The sequence below is a fragment of the Cucurbita maxima genome, unplaced genomic scaffold (assembly GCF_002738345.1).
Source record: "Cucurbita maxima cultivar Rimu unplaced genomic scaffold, Cmax_1.0 Cma_Scf00074, whole genome shotgun sequence".
In the NCBI taxonomy this organism is placed as follows: domain Eukaryota; kingdom Viridiplantae; phylum Streptophyta; class Magnoliopsida; order Cucurbitales; family Cucurbitaceae; genus Cucurbita; species Cucurbita maxima.
In genome coordinates this window covers 73,854-93,552 of record NW_019272090.1, presented here as the reverse complement: position 1 = coordinate 93,552, position 19,699 = coordinate 73,854, and the positions used below count along the sequence as shown (strand labels likewise).

General features: G+C 34.1%; 1 protein-coding gene across 2 annotated transcripts in view; it reads right to left on the bottom strand.

Moving 5' to 3' along the window:
• LOC111472479 (glycine--tRNA ligase, chloroplastic/mitochondrial 2) overlaps positions 1 to 8,385 on the bottom strand; it is a 32,446-nt gene extending 24,061 nt beyond the window's left edge. The window contains exons 1-6 of one of the 2 annotated variants that reach the window (XM_023118120.1): positions 8,075 to 8,385; positions 5,220 to 5,270; positions 5,031 to 5,098; positions 3,872 to 3,953; positions 1,632 to 1,695; positions 1,276 to 1,331 (exon numbers count right to left, since the gene is read on the bottom strand). In XM_023118120.1, coding sequence (XP_022973888.1) covers positions 1,276 to 1,331; positions 1,632 to 1,695; positions 3,872 to 3,953; positions 5,031 to 5,098; positions 5,220 to 5,270; positions 8,075 to 8,323 — 570 coding nt within the window. In that variant the 5' untranslated portion in view covers positions 8,324 to 8,385. Of the gene's footprint in view, positions 1 to 1,275; positions 1,332 to 1,631; positions 1,696 to 3,871; positions 3,954 to 5,030; positions 5,099 to 5,219; positions 5,279 to 8,074 lie in introns of both variants that reach the window. The other variant, XM_023118121.1, reaches the window with a different exon arrangement.
• Between the last annotated feature and the right edge of the window lie 11,314 nt (positions 8,386 to 19,699).

Sequence of the window (19,699 nt, the reverse complement as noted above, 5' to 3'; positions counted from 1 at the left end):
TTTTTTTTTTTTTTTTTTTTTTTTTTTTTTTTTTTTTTTTTTTTTTTTTTTTTTTTTTTTTTGACCAAAAACTTCTCATTGGTATAATGAAAAGGAAAATGTTCGAAAGGATACAAACTCTCAAAAGGAGTGACAAAGAAAATAGAACCTAAAGACAGACAAGATCTTAAAGCAAATACAAACAAAAGACAACGGCTAAGAAATAAAAAGGATACATCAAACCAAAGCTCAACTCCAAAGCAAACTCGTATAGCAACCACAACAATTATTCAGTTGACTAGATGTCACACCAATTTTCCCACTAATTGACTAGGAAACATGAAGAGTAGATGTCACACCAATTTATTCTCTAGTTGACTAGGAAAGAAACCGTAAGTATTCTACCGAAGAATAATGTAACCATTAATCTCGCTTGAGAGAGAAATCAAGGAAGGTCTTCCATTCTCTATGTACCATCAATTAGACATGGAGTACGCCTCATTAAGATTTGATTTAGGAAGAAAACTTGCTCTAATATTGCAAACTTATCAGAGAAATTTTGTAAGAAAGGTAGAAAACAATTGGCAAGTCCAGTGCATAACTAGAGTTCAAACCAACGAAAAGGGATTTATAAACTAGATGCCTAAGACTTTTAACGAAAACTCAAAGTTTGGATTTAAACTTGTAATTAAGCTCAATTCAAACACAAAAGCCAATACGCCTCGTCATCTATATCAACAACAAGACAGAACAAAATGTTGACAATAGGCAACAACGAGAACGGTTGCTTTACACAAAACATTATCGTTTGTAGGAAAAGTGAAGACAAACTTATAAAGATATTACCTATGCTAACTAAGAAAATTTGATCCATTCAAACTCTTCAGCTTAAAGAGCATGGTGGAAATGGAAGATATTACCTATGCTAGCTGGGAATCCAATCCCATTTTGTGGCGAAGTTTAAAGAGCCAGTGGACTGAAATTTTGCAAATGTCTATCCATAGTATGACCAATCGGCAACCCATTCTGAGGTTATTTAAATTCCATAGTAATTTTCAGCTTTCTGTTATTTTTTCCTCTTCATTTCAGCAGTAAATACCAGTTTTCTTTTTAACAAGAAATGAAACTTTTTATTGATAAAATGAAATGAGACTAATCAGTAATAAAGTTTTTTAACAAGTAACGAAATGAAAAGAAGAACCAATATAATGATGTAGAACATGGTAGTATTAACACACGCATCCCTACAAACGAAAAAGGAAAAAGGAAACGGTATGACAATATATGACAGATTACCGGACTCTCCCAATTGTCCTCTACAAAACGGATATCATGTGCAGCAACATCAATTCCTATAAGGCATATAGAAGAGGCATATGGCATCAGCTGACCGTATATTTCATAAAAATCCCCCAAGAAGGTGAAGATTTTTTCTTGGCACAAGTTGAAAACGTTAAATATACCTTGGGTTATCAACAAACTTTTTGTTAATGAAACACTTGTAATATAAGGAAGTGTATAGATGCGTGGAATCTTAAAAATAAAAATGCATAACTTTTTTCCTCATTGCAACAATGACATGCTAACAAATATGAGCATACTTATTCTACCAAAGTTCATCAAAATGGATCGTTAAAGAATCTATGTCCTACCTAAAGCGGAGAGACTTTGGATGAAAAGGTCTTGTGAGTTTCCAGGATCAGGCTTCAAAATTACCTGTGATCACATGTAACATAAAAGAAAATTAAACTGAAGAGGGAAACAAAAATAAAATAAAATAAAATAAGCATATATAAGAACTCTTAATTTAGAAAGGATAAAACATATTATTCTCTAAAGGAGGGATGACTCATGCAAAGGTGATGTAACCATATCGCATCATATTGGATGAACTAAGAAAGGGCACAGGTGTGAAGCTTGTTATTCTCTCAAGGAATTGCAAGTAATATTGGCCAATCAATTCCTTACCAAATTTAACCATCTCTCGAGATCTGATCTTGAAAAATACGACATAACAAGGAGAAAATAACACTATAGTGACAGTTATGGGCAAGCTTTTGTATGGAATTGAGACTAGTAGATAGTTTTGGGACATGTAGGACATGTTTTAGAGCAAGGATTTGAGAGATGAATCACCTAATCCTGCAACAATTATATGAGTCCCATTGCCACCATAATTTTTCGACTACTCAGACATGGTCTATATGTTTTGAAAAACTGTGAGTGAGGGTCATGTGATCAGTTGCACCAGAGTTTATAATCCAAAAGTTAACCGCACTTGTCTCCAAATGGCTTTTGTTGTAATTTGGACTCCTCTACGGTGTAAGCGCATGTCTTCAACATTACTCTCTTGTGTCCCCAAACACGATTCTGTGAGCCTCCATGATTTCTCAATTCATGACTGGGAGGTTTTCTATTCAATTTCCAAGAACTCTCGAGTTCTTGCAATAAGTACACCATAAATTGTCTTAGTTGCTCTTCCATGGGCGGTCTTTTCCATTGTTTCTTTCTTTCTTTCTCAACAAAGGTTGATGCATCAACACCATAAATTGTCTTAGTTGCTCTTCCATGGGCGGTCTTTTCCATTGTTTCTTTCTTTCTTTCTCTACAACAAAGGTTGATGCATCAACACTAGTTATTTGTCAAGCATAAGATTTCATCTGCTCTTTTCAGTTTGACTAAAGGAGATTGTTGCTTCTAAGGACAGTGTTTCTTCTTTTCTGATGATTTGTCCTCGACTTAGGCAAATTCATCGTTGACACCTGCCAAAAAGTCATAGACACGGTGTGTTTCAGTAAAGTTCTTCAGAATTACGGTATTTGCAGTGCACTGCACCTCAAATACCCAATAATAGTAGAGTTCCTGTCGCAATGTTTGTAAGGCAATTTTTCCTTCTTGCTTCATGGTTTAGTCATGATATTTATCTCATAAATTTGAGTTGCATCTCGAGTCTTGGAGTAAGTGCAATGAATGAAGTCCCTTATAGCTTGTGAGATCTGTAAAAACATACATGCATCGTTGATGGATGGATCCATAGAATCCCAGAGCCATGACATTATTATGGAGTCTTTCTTGCATAAATTCTCGAGTCATCTTCACTGGTCCTGGTCCAACAAGCTGTCGAAGTTTTCCCTTTCCCTTAAGGTACGTCCACATAACTTGAGACCATTTGAGAAAGTTTGTTCTGTTGAGTCAGTATGAAAATCAGATGTATTTTAGGTCACCTATCTTCTAGGTTGCAGGAACTTCCTCTACTGGTGAAGGGATTTTTTATTCTTCTGACTTGATCGTGGAATAAACAGAAGGGAAGGTGGGTATTGGACACAATCAATGACCAGCAGCTATGAAGACTTCACCGATTAGGGTAGACCTTAGGTTTATTCACCTAACCTATAAAGGCTCTAATGCCACGTTGCAAGAGTAATGTGTATTCCTCTTCTTTCTTATTATTTATTAGAGAAATACATACACCTATTTATAATAAAGAAACGCTAATTAATTCTCTAGAGAATAGAAAACAGGCTAAATCCCTTATTTAATGGGATTACATCAATATTCCTCAAATTGAGATTATTCCTTCTGCAATCTGCTCTAATGTTGGATGGAAGGTAAGGAATACACATCACAGTTTCAACAATTTTTTCTTTAATAAAATGTTCGTCAACCTCTTGATTTAGAAAGGTTAAAAAATAAACTGTTCTATATCAACCTGTGCATCTTAGGTCTTTGTTTATGGATGAGAAAGCTATTACACAAGCAAAGAATAATGAGAATAAAAACCAGACAATCACAACTAATGCTTACACATAAATAGTAGAAATTTCAACGATAATTAATAGAGAGCTTGACAAATCATTCAACTCGGAAGTTAGATCATAAACATAAATGTAACCTGAAATTGAGTGTGGCGTTGGAGTCGATTTGGATTTTCCCCATAGCGACTGTCATCTGGCCGTATACTAGGCTCCACATACCTTCAATCAAAAATTTCCACATTGACAATCAAAATTTTATAGTTCAACCAGCAGTAAAAGCTTTTCTGTTTTCACTAATGTGACTGCTCACAAGCAGATGGAGCTTTTTTTGCTGATAAAGTGTCAAATTTACATTACGAAAGATGAAAAAAGAAATACTTGGAATAAAAAAATCCAACTCCAACCAAAAGGAGCCAAACTAAAGAAAACAAATAATAAAAAAAAAAAGCTCCAATCAAATAAAATGAAATATAATGGGTAATTACAAAATGACTTAATAATCGAACCAAACGAAAGTTGTAAAGGGCTCACATATCCTCCTTGGCTTCCTCCAACCCTCTAAACACTTTGTTGGTCCTCTCTATCCAAATACACACATAACCCTAATCCACATAAACCAACCCTTCTCACAAAATGGGCGAATGAAAAGGTACTCTTTGACCCTCGAATACACATCTTTCGATCTAGTGCCCTGGTAGCCAAACTCCTCAAAGAAATTGTCTCATTTCAAATAAAGGATTAAAATACCGATGTTAATATTGATATTGGTATTTCAATTATACGGATACAATGATAGATATATCGATACAATAATGACATCGACGATGATTTCTAAAAAAACTATAAAATTATTTAAATTAATAACTAAGTTGTTTGTACTTTCAAATGTAGTTTTAGACCTTGTTATTATTATTCATTCATATGGGAATTTATAGATGTTATTAGTTTTAGACCTTGTTTAGTATTCATATTCATATGGGAATTTATAGATGATACTTTTTATGTTTTATGTGTATAGGAGATAACAAAGATATCAATTAATTCTTATATCCATGTAGAAGTCTCTAATTTGCAAATATATCAACACATCGACAAATATTTCAATTCTTGCATTAAACTAGTAAAAGAGCAACTCCCAAAAAGGTGGTCAAAGTCCTCAATTGCACCTTTGCAAAAAAATGAAAAAAGAAACAAGCGATCCATGCATTTCTAATCTATATATGAAGGAGACAACCAAAGTGAGACAATGCATAACGAGTCATTCTCTCCTGCAGATATGGGTCAAATAATACTTACGCAACATTCCAAGGTTCTGGACCAAGAACTCTTAAGAATGTCAAGGGATTCATGGTTCCTGCACCAACCTGGCCAATGACAGAAACTATTTAAAATAATTGCACTTTTATACTGAAAAACTTCTGATGAACACAAACATCTCTTCAATATATCATAAAGATAACAGGGTTGGGTCAACACCAAACATACCTCTGTGTTACTGCATTGCATCACAGCACATCCAACAGAGGCCCAGTATTCCTGAGATACTATTGAAATAATCATCAAAAAAAATTGTTCAATGTGAAGATGATACAACGAATAAACTTCAGATTTGCCTTATTAATACCAAACGACAATTATTATGGGGAGAGGAAAAGGTATTATCATATATCACCACTGAACAAGTAGCCAGGACTGATCACAAAACAAATTCAACAGATAAAGAAGAAAGATAGGCCTACCTATTAATATCTAATTCCATTCAACTTTTACATTTAAATAGTAAGAAAGAAAAGGACACCATGAAGTCAAAGACTCCAACTGCAACAATTCCGTGGCTTAACCAATGACCATGACCCATATATCAACAGATTATTAAAAATTCTGCAAACATGAGCATAGAAAATCATGCACATGAACACATAAATGATTAACCATGCAGGTAGAGTCAGGATAATTTGGTTAATTTGGTTAATTTTCACTTTTGCATGGGTCACCCTCATTTAGAGTTTTGGAAATTATGTTTCCAAATTTTTTTAGGATTCCAAGTCTCTGGTTTTCATAGCGATACATGTGAATTTGCCAAACATACTTGTGTATCTCCGGTGCTTGTTGGTTTCTCACATTAATTGATGATTTTACTCGAGTTACATGGCTATTCCTTCTCAAACAAAAATCAAAATTCAGTAATATTATTCTTATCTTCCACTCAATGATTCAAACCCAATTTGGAATCAAAATCAAGACATTTTGAATGGACAATGCTAGAGACTACTTCAATCAAGCCTTATTCCCATATTTCCAATCTCAAGGCATTATCAATGATTCTTCATGTGTTGTTACACCATAGCAAAATGGAGTAGCCGAGAGGAAAAATGGACACATTTTAAACACTACCCAAGCATTGTTTTTTCATGGAAACGTGCCAAAAATGTACTATGGAGAGGCAGTTCTTTCTGCAACTCACATGATTAATCGTCTTCCATCTCATGTCCTAAATAATCTACGTCCAATAAAAGTCCTCAACCAATTTTATCCTCACTTTTGAACATCAAATGGCCTCACACCCCGCATATTTGGGTGCACCACCTTTGTTCATGTTCACAACACCTAAAGAGCTTGATCCAAGTGCAATAAAATGTGTCTATTTAGGATATTTTTTACCAAAGGGGTCAAAAGTTATAATCCCACATCTAGGAAGTCTTACTATTCAATTGATGTAACTTTCACAGAACATAAACCGTTTTTCTCTAAGGCCTCTCTTCAAGGGGAGAACATAGAGATTGAAGAGAGTTCTTGGGAAACTATTGAGCCCCTAGACACACCAAATAACCATCATGCAAAACCAGTTATTGAGTCCGCACCTTCTATCGATGAGCCCTTTCCTACTACTATAGAGCTACCAATTGAACCATATGTTCCACCTCCATTACCAAATCCGTTGTTCTCTCAGGTATATGCTAGAAGGAAAGTCATTTCAGAACCAACACAAGTCCAAACATCTGACTCTACTCACAATGAAGATGCAACACAGGTACCAATAGATAATAGACCAACATCCAACTCTACCCATAATGAAGATGCAACACAGGTATCAATAAATGACAGAGCCATAGCTCTCCGGAAACCCACTAGAGAATGCACAAAACGACCTTTATACCCCCTAGCAAACTATATCTCTCTTAAAGGCTATCCTCACTACACACAAGTTTCATTATGAGTCTAAATTCAATTGTTATACCTAAACCAGTTTCTGAAACTTTATCCAAAAGAGAATGGAAGGATGCTAAGAAAGAAGAAATTTATGCTCTAGAAAAGAATAACACGTGGGAAATGGTGGATGCAAAAGAAAAAAATATAGTTGAGTGTAGATGGCTTTTCACAGTAAAGTACAAGGCTGATGGATTACTGGAAAGGTATAAGGCAAGGTTGGTAGCTAAAGGATATACTCAAACTTATGGGATAGATTACCAAGAAACATTTGCCCATGTGGCAAAGATGGACACCGTAGGAAAATTGTTATCCTTAGCTGCCAACTTAAATTGGCAGCTTACACACTCTGACGTGAAGAATGCATTTCTTCAAGGCTATCTAGATGTACATGGACATTCCTCCATGATTTGAAAGCACAAAAGGTAAAGTATGCAAATTGAGAAATGCCTTGTATGGACTTAAACAATCACCAAGGGCATGGTTAAAGACTTTGGGTATAAGCAAAATATAGGAGATCACACTCTTTTTCTCAAGCACTTAGAAACAAAGGGAGTTACAACGTTTCTAGTGTATGTAGATGACATCATAGTCACTGGAGATAATGAAGAAGAAAAGAGTGAACTCAGAAGGAGATTGATCAAAGAATTTGAGATTAAAAAACTTGGAAGGCTAATGTACTTTCTAAGTATTGAAGTAGCATACCCCTCGAGGCGTTTTCATATCACAACAAAAGTATGCGATGGATTTATTAATAAGCGAATGTAAACCTACACCCATACTAATGGATCCACATTAGAATTGGATGAGTCAAACGAACAACCTGCAGTGGACAGATAAATGTACCAAAGGCTAGTGAGAAAGCTAATATATCTAGCTCACACTCGACCAGACATAGCATACTCAATAAGTGTAATAAGCCAATTCCTGCATGCTCCACAGGATCCTCATCTTTATGCAGTATATAGTGTTACGCTATCTGAAAGGAACTCCTAAAAAAGGAATTTTGTTCAAACGAAACAATTCCCTTGCAATGGAAGCTTACACTGATACTGACTATATTGGATCAATAGTAGACAGAAGAAATAAGAAACGCAAACAAGAAATAAGCACTTGGGTATCAGGAAAATGACCTGGAGACGCTGAATTGCTTGCTGAAAAGTAAGAATCGAGGGCTTGGACACATAATTCTTGGAATCAGTGGACGAATGCTGCAGAGTGGTGGAAGAACTATTGGCAGAGACATAAGTTTTGTTAAAATGGCGGCGATAAGGGGATTTGTAGAAGCTAGAAGAGAGTGGCTTCCGAGAGCGAATTGAGAGGCGATAATAAGTATGGTGTTTGAGGAAGGAGGCAAACAAAGGAAGAGCAAGAATAGCCATTGTTATGGCTCGAGCTTTGATTTTGGAGTCCTTCGAAAGTATACCTTAGCCGGTTGGGGATTTAAACGGATTTTTCTCCGCACAAAAAAAAAAAAAATAAAAAAAAAAAAACAGAGAGCATTTGCGGCGCGTTCATCAGATTTTATTTTGGGTAAATATCTGTGTGAAATTTGAATTTTAGGCTCAGTGAATTTCGACTTACTTTTAAAAATTACCGTTGTTTAACAATTTAGTGATGCCAACATCTATTCAATTTACGTTATTACCCTTATTCTTATAAACAAAAGAAATTTCTCTCCCAAAGTTCATAATCTTTCTTTCCCTCGATTTACTTTTTATGTTATGTTAAACTTAATTAATTAATATTTAGTAGAGGACCGATATAGACCATAGTCATGAAGATGTTAACGAAGATTGTATAGGTGAATAATCAATAAAAGTTCTAATGTTTTGGCGAGATCCAAAAAACTTTGGAGTATTATATTATTTTGAATAATTTATTGAATCTAGACGTTTACTCGTTTAAATAAGCTTTTGTCATTGTAGTAAAGTCTCTGTTCCCTCGTATTTTAGCAGAGATTCTTACTGATTATGTATGAAAAGATGGTTTTTCACCATCAAAAGTATGCCCGTTAAATTATTTTCCTTATATGTCCATTATAAAAAATCTTATAATTATTTATTGTATTTTTTTTAATAATTATTACTTAAAGTGCAACTTTTTTTTATGACTCAATTATAAGAACTCTAAAATTAAGGGTGGGAAAAGTCTGTCAAAATATTTTATAGGCTGTGCCACTGTGTCACGGACTTAAATGTCCATAAGAAATTCTTTTAAAATAACAATGTTATCATCAACATAACAGAAAAATAAATAACATGAATTCAAATAAAAATAAAAACAATGTCTTGATCTAACCAAAGGGCTACTAAGACGAACATGGATGCAAGTACCCTAAATTTGGTTTCATGGTCTTCATTGTGGTGTCATCATCCATACAAGAGTGTCTTATATTTACCCGAAAAAATAAGAGTATGCACTTGAGTATTTTGAGAATAGAAATGCAAGCGTAAACAATCATGATGTAACCTTTCTTTTTGTAAAAATATGATGGCTCACGTAGAATTAGATCTGTATTACTTCTCTACACATGGCTCACGTATGCACATGGACCCCAGGCGAGCTCGTACATGTACCCTATAGACTTAGCATTCAATTAGAGATATCATAGAGGGAAAAGAGTGTGCATAGTATTATGGTGTACTTAATACCATAACATAACATCGTAGTGTATGTGTTCATAGTAATCATAACAGAGAAGTATCCGCATGTACATAGTAATCATAACATACACTCATGCTACCAAAATATCTATTTTGAGGAAGAAGACGATGATGTGTCCACGTAAACTATGACACATTTTAGTTATTTATTTATTTATTATTATTATCATCAAATTGGACCACTTCTAGGCTTATTCTCATACCATTTTTTATGGTTTCATAAACTAAACTAAAAATTGGATCTATCAAAGAAAATTTAAAGAAGTTAAAAAAATCGGAAGCTCGAGAACGCAATATGAACTTTTTTTAAGAAATACTGATCGGAATTATTTGAATTTTATTATGGAACTTAAGTTAATTAATACTAAAGGATTATGGAATAGTTAAATCAAGAACCATGAGTTAGAACTTAAACCAAGCATTTTGCTCGAAAATCAAGGAACATTAAAATAACCTACTAAATGGATTGTTTTGTATGTCATGACATGTTAAAGTTATACATGAAATTTGGTAGTCATTGAGTAAGGTTAAGTAGCTAAATCAAGTAACGATACAAAATGACCCTAAACCCTTATGGTTACTTATCTTCGATGCAAGACCCAAATAAGCTTCAAATATCATGAAACTTTATAAGAGGGCCTTACTTCATGATGTCGAAGGATTTGTAAAGTTTTAGAACCACTAGATCATGTTTGCGGCTCAAACCAAGTTTAGGGGGGAAAACAATCAAAATGCCTCTAAAGTTCCTTTAAGACATTTCAAGATCCAAACACTCTCCGAATGACTCAAGGATTTAAGTTAGGTCTCAATATAAGGACATGTAGGCTAGAACAAAATTAGCTCAAAGGACCCTTAATCCAGATTCATGATCCTTCTCGAACTTCAAAGAATATGTTATGATGTTTATGATACTTTGAATGACGTACGCATATTATTATGAAATGTTCATGATTTATGAGATTGGAATAGAGCTTAAAGTAACTCGTGGAGCATGAACCAAGGAACCCAAAAAAATAAGAGAACTCTCTAAGGACAAAAATAAAAAACAAGTACAACACAAGCCTAATTCCACTGTTTAAAATAGTAGGTACTACTAGGGATGTACACTGAACCCAACAATTTAAACTAGTCCAACTTAAATTATAGGGGTTGGGTTGGGTTGGGTTGGAGTTCCATTACTTGTTAATTTTTTTAAACATAATAAATTGATTCAGTTGACCAAAACTTAATGGGTTCGTTGACTCAAACTTAAACAAATATAAATTAAACTATATTAAAATTTATTCCTCTTCGTTGATTAGTCAATATTATTTAATTATAAATTTATTATAATCATATAAATTTTATACTATTCTTAAATAATATGAATAAACTAATAAACGAACATTTATCTTAATTTTAATAATAAACTAGATTTATTGTTAATTAGGCATACATTTAAATTATTTTGAAGCAAATATTTCTAGATTAGGCATATATACATATTGCTTTTATTTTACAGATTTTTAAATGAATTTTTATCTTTATGTTAGTTGGGAAGCTATTGTGAAATTTTTTTAATTTCATAATTTATTTTGTATTTTCTTTTACCTTTAGTAACCCATGGTTCAGTTCTATGACAATGTTGAACTAGGTTAAGGACATTACAATTCTCACCAAACTTCTTTTAACAATTATAAATTAATCTGTATTTATTTATGAACTTTTAATATCTTTTATCTAAGATTATTTAAAACAATTATAAATGGGAGAGGAATAAAAAAAATAAAAAAATTTGAATAACCCAACTCAAAACATAGGATTGGGTTGTGAGTTTTTTTTTTAACGATTATAACTTGACGCATGAAGACCCTATGTACCATGAATGAAGAATCAAGGTCCTCAAACTTAGAATCTAAGAACCCCTAGACCTCCCATAATACAACATAATCATGATTCAGACTACATCATTTGGAACGTAATAAGCCTTGGATGTTGGTTTTTCAAACTACATTGCTTGGAATGTAAGAAGCCGTGGATGCATGTTTTAGATTACATCGTTTTGAAATGTATGAAGTCTTGAGTGTAGGTTATATGACTATGTCACTTGGAATGTATGAAATTTTGGGCATAGGTTTTCAAACTGCATTGCTCATGAAGCCTTGGGCACATGCTTCAGACTACACTGCTTGAAACATAATAACCCTAGGAGGTAGGTTTCTAACTGTATAACAAGAAACACATGGAGCTTTGGATGCAGGTTCAAACTACATCACTTGTAACGCATGAAACCTTAGACGTGGGTTCAGACTATGTCATATGGAACATATGAAGTCTTAGACACAAGTTGTTAGATTCATGTCTTGTACCGTAAATCCTAGGGGGTGTTTGAGGGAACAAAACTAGAATGAGAAGAAGAACAAGAACCAAGGATAAGAATCAAGAACAAGGCTAAAGACGAACTCGATTAAAAAATCGAGTCGTGACATCTTGACAATTTTCCCTTTCCTTGGACTTGCCTTCGAGTGGTATGTTGTACCTGTCATATTTTGTGATGTTAGGATGTTTGATGTGTGATCAATCTGACGATTTATGCTATGACATGAGATTATGTTATGCTGTGAAACTGCGTTGAGGTATCATTGTTGTATGATGTATGAACCGACACATGTCACGCCACGTATATTATGTTAACCATGAAAGATTTGTCCAATACACTTATGCATCTCTCATAGGAACGTTATGTCATGAAAAGAATGAGAGTATGATTTGCACCACAAATATATTTCATGATTTGAAACTATGAGACATTTTCCTATTATGATTAGTACGGGCACATAGACTATGGAACTTCAAATCTTGGAAGTGTGGGAGCCACTTTTTGGATTTGGTCGCCGTTCACTCAGCCTATTTAATCAACTTCCTTCTCTTAGGATGGATTCAAAATATACTAATTTCAATCATTTGTTTACTGCCATTACTGCCCCCATTACACTTCCTCCAATTTTCATTTCAAATATCAATTATTTTGGCATCATTTTAAAACTAATCCAAATAAATGAAAATTAGTAAGAGAAAATGATAACTAAAGGTTGTTTATAGTTTCCCTAAGTTGTTCATTAATGGGTGTGTTGTAATATCTCTCTCGCTCGCCTTTGAACAGTTGAATCTCAAAGAAACTGGGCATTGGCCAAACCCAACGAAGTACTAGCTTTGCGGCCACAAACATTTTTATTAATGACTATGTCCCATGAATAGGTTTTAAACCAAATCTTTTAGTACGAATTTGACACACAATGGCTCCTACATTTTCCGACATCTTTTTCATTATGACCACATTATTTACTTGTTATGAAGTGTTTATAAGAAGGGAGATTATGCTTACGGATCAACATGAGTCGTTTTTAGCATTTCTTGTCATTACCACATGTTTGTTAAGAAAATTCAAGAGGCCATCAAACATAATATTGTTCGAAACTAAACCCGCTTAACTTTTGAGTCTTATGATTGAACCACCAAAAGTAGGCAACTTCATTTTTAGAGATAGTTTTCACTCATAGGAGCAACTCAAAACAAGTAACTAATGTATTGAAGATGAAATGAATTGTGGGGGCCATCAAATGCTAAATTTGGATTCCAAATCCTAGTCCAAATTTTAGGTATGAGATTACGTCTTAGGAGGCATGTGAGTAAGGAAAAAACATACTACAAAAAATCATATTGGTTTGTGTGGATAGTTTTCACTCTCATAAGCAATTCAACATAAGTTGGTAACCTAGGTATGTCATGGTAGATGCAGGGGGTGTCAAGGGAATCAGTGGCTGAATCCAAATTCGAAATCGTGGTCCAAATCTTAACATCCGTCCCATTTTCCATTTCCAAAAAGCTTAGTTCCCATTTTTTTTTGCAGGGGATTTTTTTTTTTCTTGAGTTGAATAAATTTATGATCCAATTAACTGAGCTAGGCCTAAAAAATATTTCAACTCAACCCAACTAAACTCACGAACCAACAAATATCTTAAGACTTGAAATCACGAAACATAGCATCATCGATCAAGACCAAGTTTTCTTTTTATTTTCCCTCTTTTGTGATTTCTGTTTTTTTTTTTTTTTTTTTGCCTTTTTTTACGGTGAATTTGGGCCTTTTTGATGAGTTCTTGTACATTAAACTTCTAGAACATTTAGCTACTTTTGATATTTAATTTTTCTAGGACTATCGACATTTTTCTTAAAACTAAAGTTGGTCGGGATAAATAGGTAGATAATTCGATATTAAATGTAAATTCCTAAAATACATATTAATACTTGTCACTTAATTTTCTAATCTAAAACTTAAAGTTTTTCAAGTCATATCAAAGAATTTGATATTATAGTTACGGGAGATAATGAAGAAGAAAAGAGTGAGCTCAAAGGAGATTGATCAAAGAATTTGAGATTAAAAAACTTGGAAGGCTAATGTACTTTCTAAGTATTGAAGTAGCATACTCCTCGTGGCGTTTTCATATCACAACAAAAGTATGCGATGGATTTATTAATAAGCGAATGTAAACCTACACCCATACTAATGGATCCACATTAGAATTGGATGAGTCAAACTAACAACCTGCAGTATACAGATAAATGTACCAAAGGCTAGTGAGAAAGCTAATATAGCTAGCTCACACTCGACCAGACATAGCATACTCAATAAGTGTAATAAGCCAATTCCTGCATGCTCCGCAGGATCCCCACCTTTATGTAGCATATAGAGTGTTACGCTATCCGAAAGGAACTCCAAAAAAAGGAATTTTGTTCACACGAAACAATTCCCTTGCAATGGAAGCTTACACTGATACTGACTATATTGGATCAATAGTAGAACGAAGATCTATTACGGGGTATTGTACCTTTCTTGGAGGTAATTTGGTAACATGGAGGAGTAAAAAGCAAAATGTAGTGTCTAGATTATCGGTTGAATCAAAATTTCGAGCTAATGCACAAGGGCTATATGAATTCTTATGGTGGAAGATAATTCTTGATGACTTACAAATTAAGGGAGAAGGTCCGATAAAGTTGTAATGCGACAACCATCAATATTGCACATAATCATATCAATATGATTAGACAAGGCATATTGATATTGATCGACATGTTATCCAGAAGAAATTATAGGAGGGAATAGTATGCATTAGTTATGTGCCCTCTAAGCTTCAATCTGTAGATATACAGACGAAGTAACTTCACAACTCAACATTTCATAAGCCAATATTTAAGATGGAAATGGATGATATCTATTCCTCAAATTGAGGGAGTGTTCGAAGAAAAAATCTTGATTTCAAAACTCATATTATTTATTGATTTAGATCATAAAAAAACAGAAGTCTAATAGACTCCAACTTAATGAAATATCATTCTTTCACTAATGCAACTGCCCACAGGCAGATTGGACCTTTCTTTTGTTTCTTTTTTTAGAGTTCTCAAAATGAATACAAATTAAGATGCCTTCTCTACGTAATAAGAACATAAAACTTCCATTCATTACATTAAAAATACCCATCATTCATTACCAGAAAAGCAAACAAGAAATAAGCATTTGAGTATCAGGAAAATGACCGGGAGGCTTTAAGGCATAAATCCCAACCATCTATCACTTGCACTAAAGCTGGTGAGACATGTGTCCTAGGACATACTCTATACCCTACATGTTCTCTCGCTTGCCCTAGAGAAGATGAGACATGCCTCGTAATCCTAGACATTTATAACACCATCTATAGTAAAATTGATTTTAACATAAATTTTTCTAAATTTATGTAACTAAGTGTATCACTTAAAACTCCATACACAAAATAAAAAATTCTCATTATCTATGGATACTCTGAAAGAACTTAACTAATTGTATATTTAACGTTAATTCTCATATACGTATTGATTGTCTCCCACTCGATAAGATAATTAATCATACTCTCAACATTTCAGGTGGTGAAATCTGAAGTTGGTTCGAGTTTGACTTTGACGTATGATTCCGCGGAAGACGGCTGAAGTGGAGACTAGAGATCACATCAAATTTCAAATCATGGAATTGTGGGACCCACTTTCTGGATTTTGTCGCCATTGACTCAAACTATTTTATCAACCACCGTCTCTTAAGATCAATTCAAATTTTACTCATTTTAATCATTTGTGTAGTGCCATTGCTGCACCATCACACTTCCTCCAATTTTATATTCAAATATCAATTATTTTGGAACCCACCTTTCATTTATATTATTTTTATTTAATTTTATAATTATTATTTTAATAATTTATTCTCTAACTATTTTTTAGAATAATTATTTTTTTAGAAGGTAATTTTTTAAAATATATATTCAAATTTAGTTATAAATCATATCAAAATAAATAAATAGATGTTCTACTACCGACTACCATTTTACTTTTGAATAAATAATCTGAATCAATCCAATTTAAAAAAATTACTTAGATGGGGATGCGTTGGGTTGGGTTGGACTTATTATTTTGGGTTTAAAAAATGTCTCACCACGACAATGACTAGTTTAAGTGGGAGAGAATGTCACAACCCAACAATGTTTGTGCACCCAAGTATGTCATCGAGGACGATGACTGGTTTAAGTGGGAGAGAATGTCACAACCTAACTATGAAAGAGTAGGTTGTGACCCTCACATTGCGACAAGAGAAGCGGCAACCCTTAAGTGACGCCCATCCGGTCACGTGAGGGCCTAGACGAGTGTCATGATGCGACCGAGGAGAACGATGCATCATCTAACACACCACACGAAGTGGACATTGAAGATAAGTTGAAACATAAGCAAGATAGAGACATCGAATACACAAGAGGAACAAAGATAGACTTGTTGAAGGCCCGAGACCCTACCCACACAGTTATATATATTGAATTTTTAATTTTTAAAAATTATGTTAAATGTTATGTTATATTATATTATTTATTACCATGTTTATCCTTTTTATTTTTTTTATAAAATAATATTGAAAAATGAAAATTATCTATTAAAAAATTCTTTGAAATTAGCTATATCAAGTTGACCCAGATTCATAAGATTAGCCTTCAGCCTCGGGATGAAGTAGATGCCGGTCAACTTGGGGTGCTTGCCTTCCTTGCTGATGAATAGGATGGTGTCGTGCCCTTCAATCTCAACGTTGGGGCCGTCGCCGAATTTCACCGTCCCGCGAATCTCTAAGTCGAGCTCAAAGAACGCAGGCCTAACCTTGAGTGGGGATGCACGTCAACCTACAGACGCAAGGTTTATGGCACGCCGTCGAGCCAAAAAAAGGAGAAGCGATCGAGTATCGGGAGGATCGGTTGACGTTTGCCGCCATCTTGCAAGTTGTGCCTCCATAAATGCTAGCATCTTTCTCCACCAAGCACACCAATAAATATATTAAAAATAGGGAATTATATGAAAATTTTAGAGAAATAGAAATTTAGATAGGAGGTGGGAGGAGAATGGAGAAGATTTGGTGGGATGAATTTAATAGTATAAAATAATGAAAATGATAATGACATTGACCCAACAACCAAGGTAGTTGTTCCTCTTAATGGGATGGTTCATCAAGCACATCTTGGTAATGGTAAGTACTATTACTCTCTTTAACTCTCTTATAATCATGGTTTTCACCCTTAAATATCATCGTTAACTAAACGTTGTATTAACTATAAATATATAACTTTGAATTGTATCCAAATGCATATTTTAACTATTTTCAAACGGTTAATTTATCTACAAAAATGTATTTAAAATTTTAACGTTAATTTATCTACGAGGATCTTGATTCATGTTCTAGTTCTTGACCTTGGTTCTTAGTTCTTATCCTTATCCTTAGTTTTGTTCTTCTTTTTTCGTTCGGTTTCCTAAGACACTCTCGCAAAGATTTACCGTATAAGGCATGAACATGACAACCTGTGTCCAAGGTTTCATGTGTTCCAAGCAACATAGTCTGATCCTGCATCCAAGATTTAATGCGTTCTTTGTGACATAGTCTGGACCTATATCTAGGACCTCATGTGTTCCTTATGATATAGTCTAAAACCTACACTAAAGGCTTCTTATGTTCTAAACGATGTAATTTGAAACCGACATCCAAAACTTCATGCGTTACAAGGGATACATTTTGAAAACTAATGCCCAAGGCTTCGTATGTTTCAAGCAGCATAGTTTAATACTTATGCCCAAGGTTTCATACATTTCAAGCAGTGTAGTTTGAAATCTGCATCCGAGCCTTCTTACATTTCAAGCAATGCGATCTAAAAATCTACACTCAAGGCTCCTTACATTCCAAGCAATGTAGTATGAATCATGAAGATGTTGCACCGTGGGAGTTCTAGAGGATTCTTGATTTTTTAAGTCTATAGACCTTGGTCCTTTGTTCTTGAATGGTACTTAGCATTATTCTTTTCGTAGTGAAATTATGACTTGTGTTGTACTTCTCTTAGTTCTGGACCGTTTTTTAGTTTTTGAATTCTAGCTTCTTGCTCCAAGAGTTATTATCGAGTCAGAAGTCTTGTCTTACTTTCTTAACCTCTCTTCCAACCTTATATGTAGTGATATTTCTTAATAAAATGCCCAAGTCATTCAAAATATCATAAGGTCATAACATATTTCTTAAATATTATAGAAAGATCACGAATCTTGGTCAGGGAGTTATTATGGGTACTTTTGTCGTTTTCCTTAAGCCTTAACTTATTCCCCTAGCTTGATTTAGATTTTAAATTTAATCCACATTTCTTGAAATATTCGGTAAATACTCATGTCCTTATGGAGAGACCTTACTTAAAATCTTGAGTCTTTAGAAGAGTGTTTAGACCTTGAAACATAGACGTTTTGATCATTTACTACCTTAAACTTGGTTCAAGTCTCAAAAATGATCCGTGGTTCTAAAACTTTATAGGATCCTTGACTTAATAAAATGGGGTCTCTTATAAAATTTTATTACATTTGGAGGTCATTTGGGTCATGAACCGAAGATGTTTTACCATAGGGACATTAGCACCATTTTGCATCATTGCTTGGTTTAACTATTTAACTTTATCCAATGACTATCAAATTTCATACATAACTTTACTACGTCATACTATCTCTAGCATTAAAATTTATGTAACATAGTTCATTTAGTAGGTTATTTTAACGTTACTTGATTTCTGAGCAAAATGTTCGATTTAGGTCCTTAACTCACTGTTATTGATTTATTTATTTCAAAATCTTTTAAGTATAACTTAATCTAAGGTTCATATTAATTTCCAAGTGATTCTCATAGGTATTTCTTAAGAAAAAACTACCTTAATATTGGAGTTATGGACCTACTTCTAGTATTCAAATTGTTTGAAAAAAATTTTGGTGGATCAATTTTGAGTCTAGCTCCTTGTAAACAATTTCTTGAGAGCTGGTCACAATTAGGTTTAATTTAAGAGTAATTGAGAGAAATTAGGGTGCCATGGCCAGTTCAATTAAACCAGCCACGTCGATCATGTTCTTCCCCAAAACACGGGAAGAAGACACGTGACTGTCGCGGGGTCTGTCTAAAAACTCCCTCCCACGACATTATTGAGGAAAGACGTTGGAGACATTTTCAGCTCTTAAATCATTCATGAAATTTGACGGGGAGCCCATTTAGAAGATGTAAATATTAGTGGGAAGGAAAATGGTTAACCATAGCGGTTGAATATTGAAAAATGTGAGAGAAAAGAAACCATAATCTAAAACCCATCCAAAAAATGAGTTAAAAGTTTGGAAAATGAGATGGTCTGTTCTGTAGTAAAAGTTATTGAAGGGTCCCAAATCGTTTTGAAATATTGTTAAGAAATCATTTAGTTAGACCTCTTGTCCAGAGGTGGGCCTCTTAATCCTCTCCTAAGATTCCTTAAGCCTTATATGTGGAGCCTTAAACATGCTCGCGTTTTCTTAACTACTCTTTCATTACCTAATTCAACAATAATAATAATAATCTGAGCGCATAAAACCCCAAAATATGGTGTCCGCCATTACCTTTACAAACCATATAATGTTGTCCCTTCCCACTCCAAAACCCATATACTGCCAAACCCATATACTGCCAAACCCAATGGCAGATCCGTAATTACCCTCTGCTGGTCAGTTTCTTCT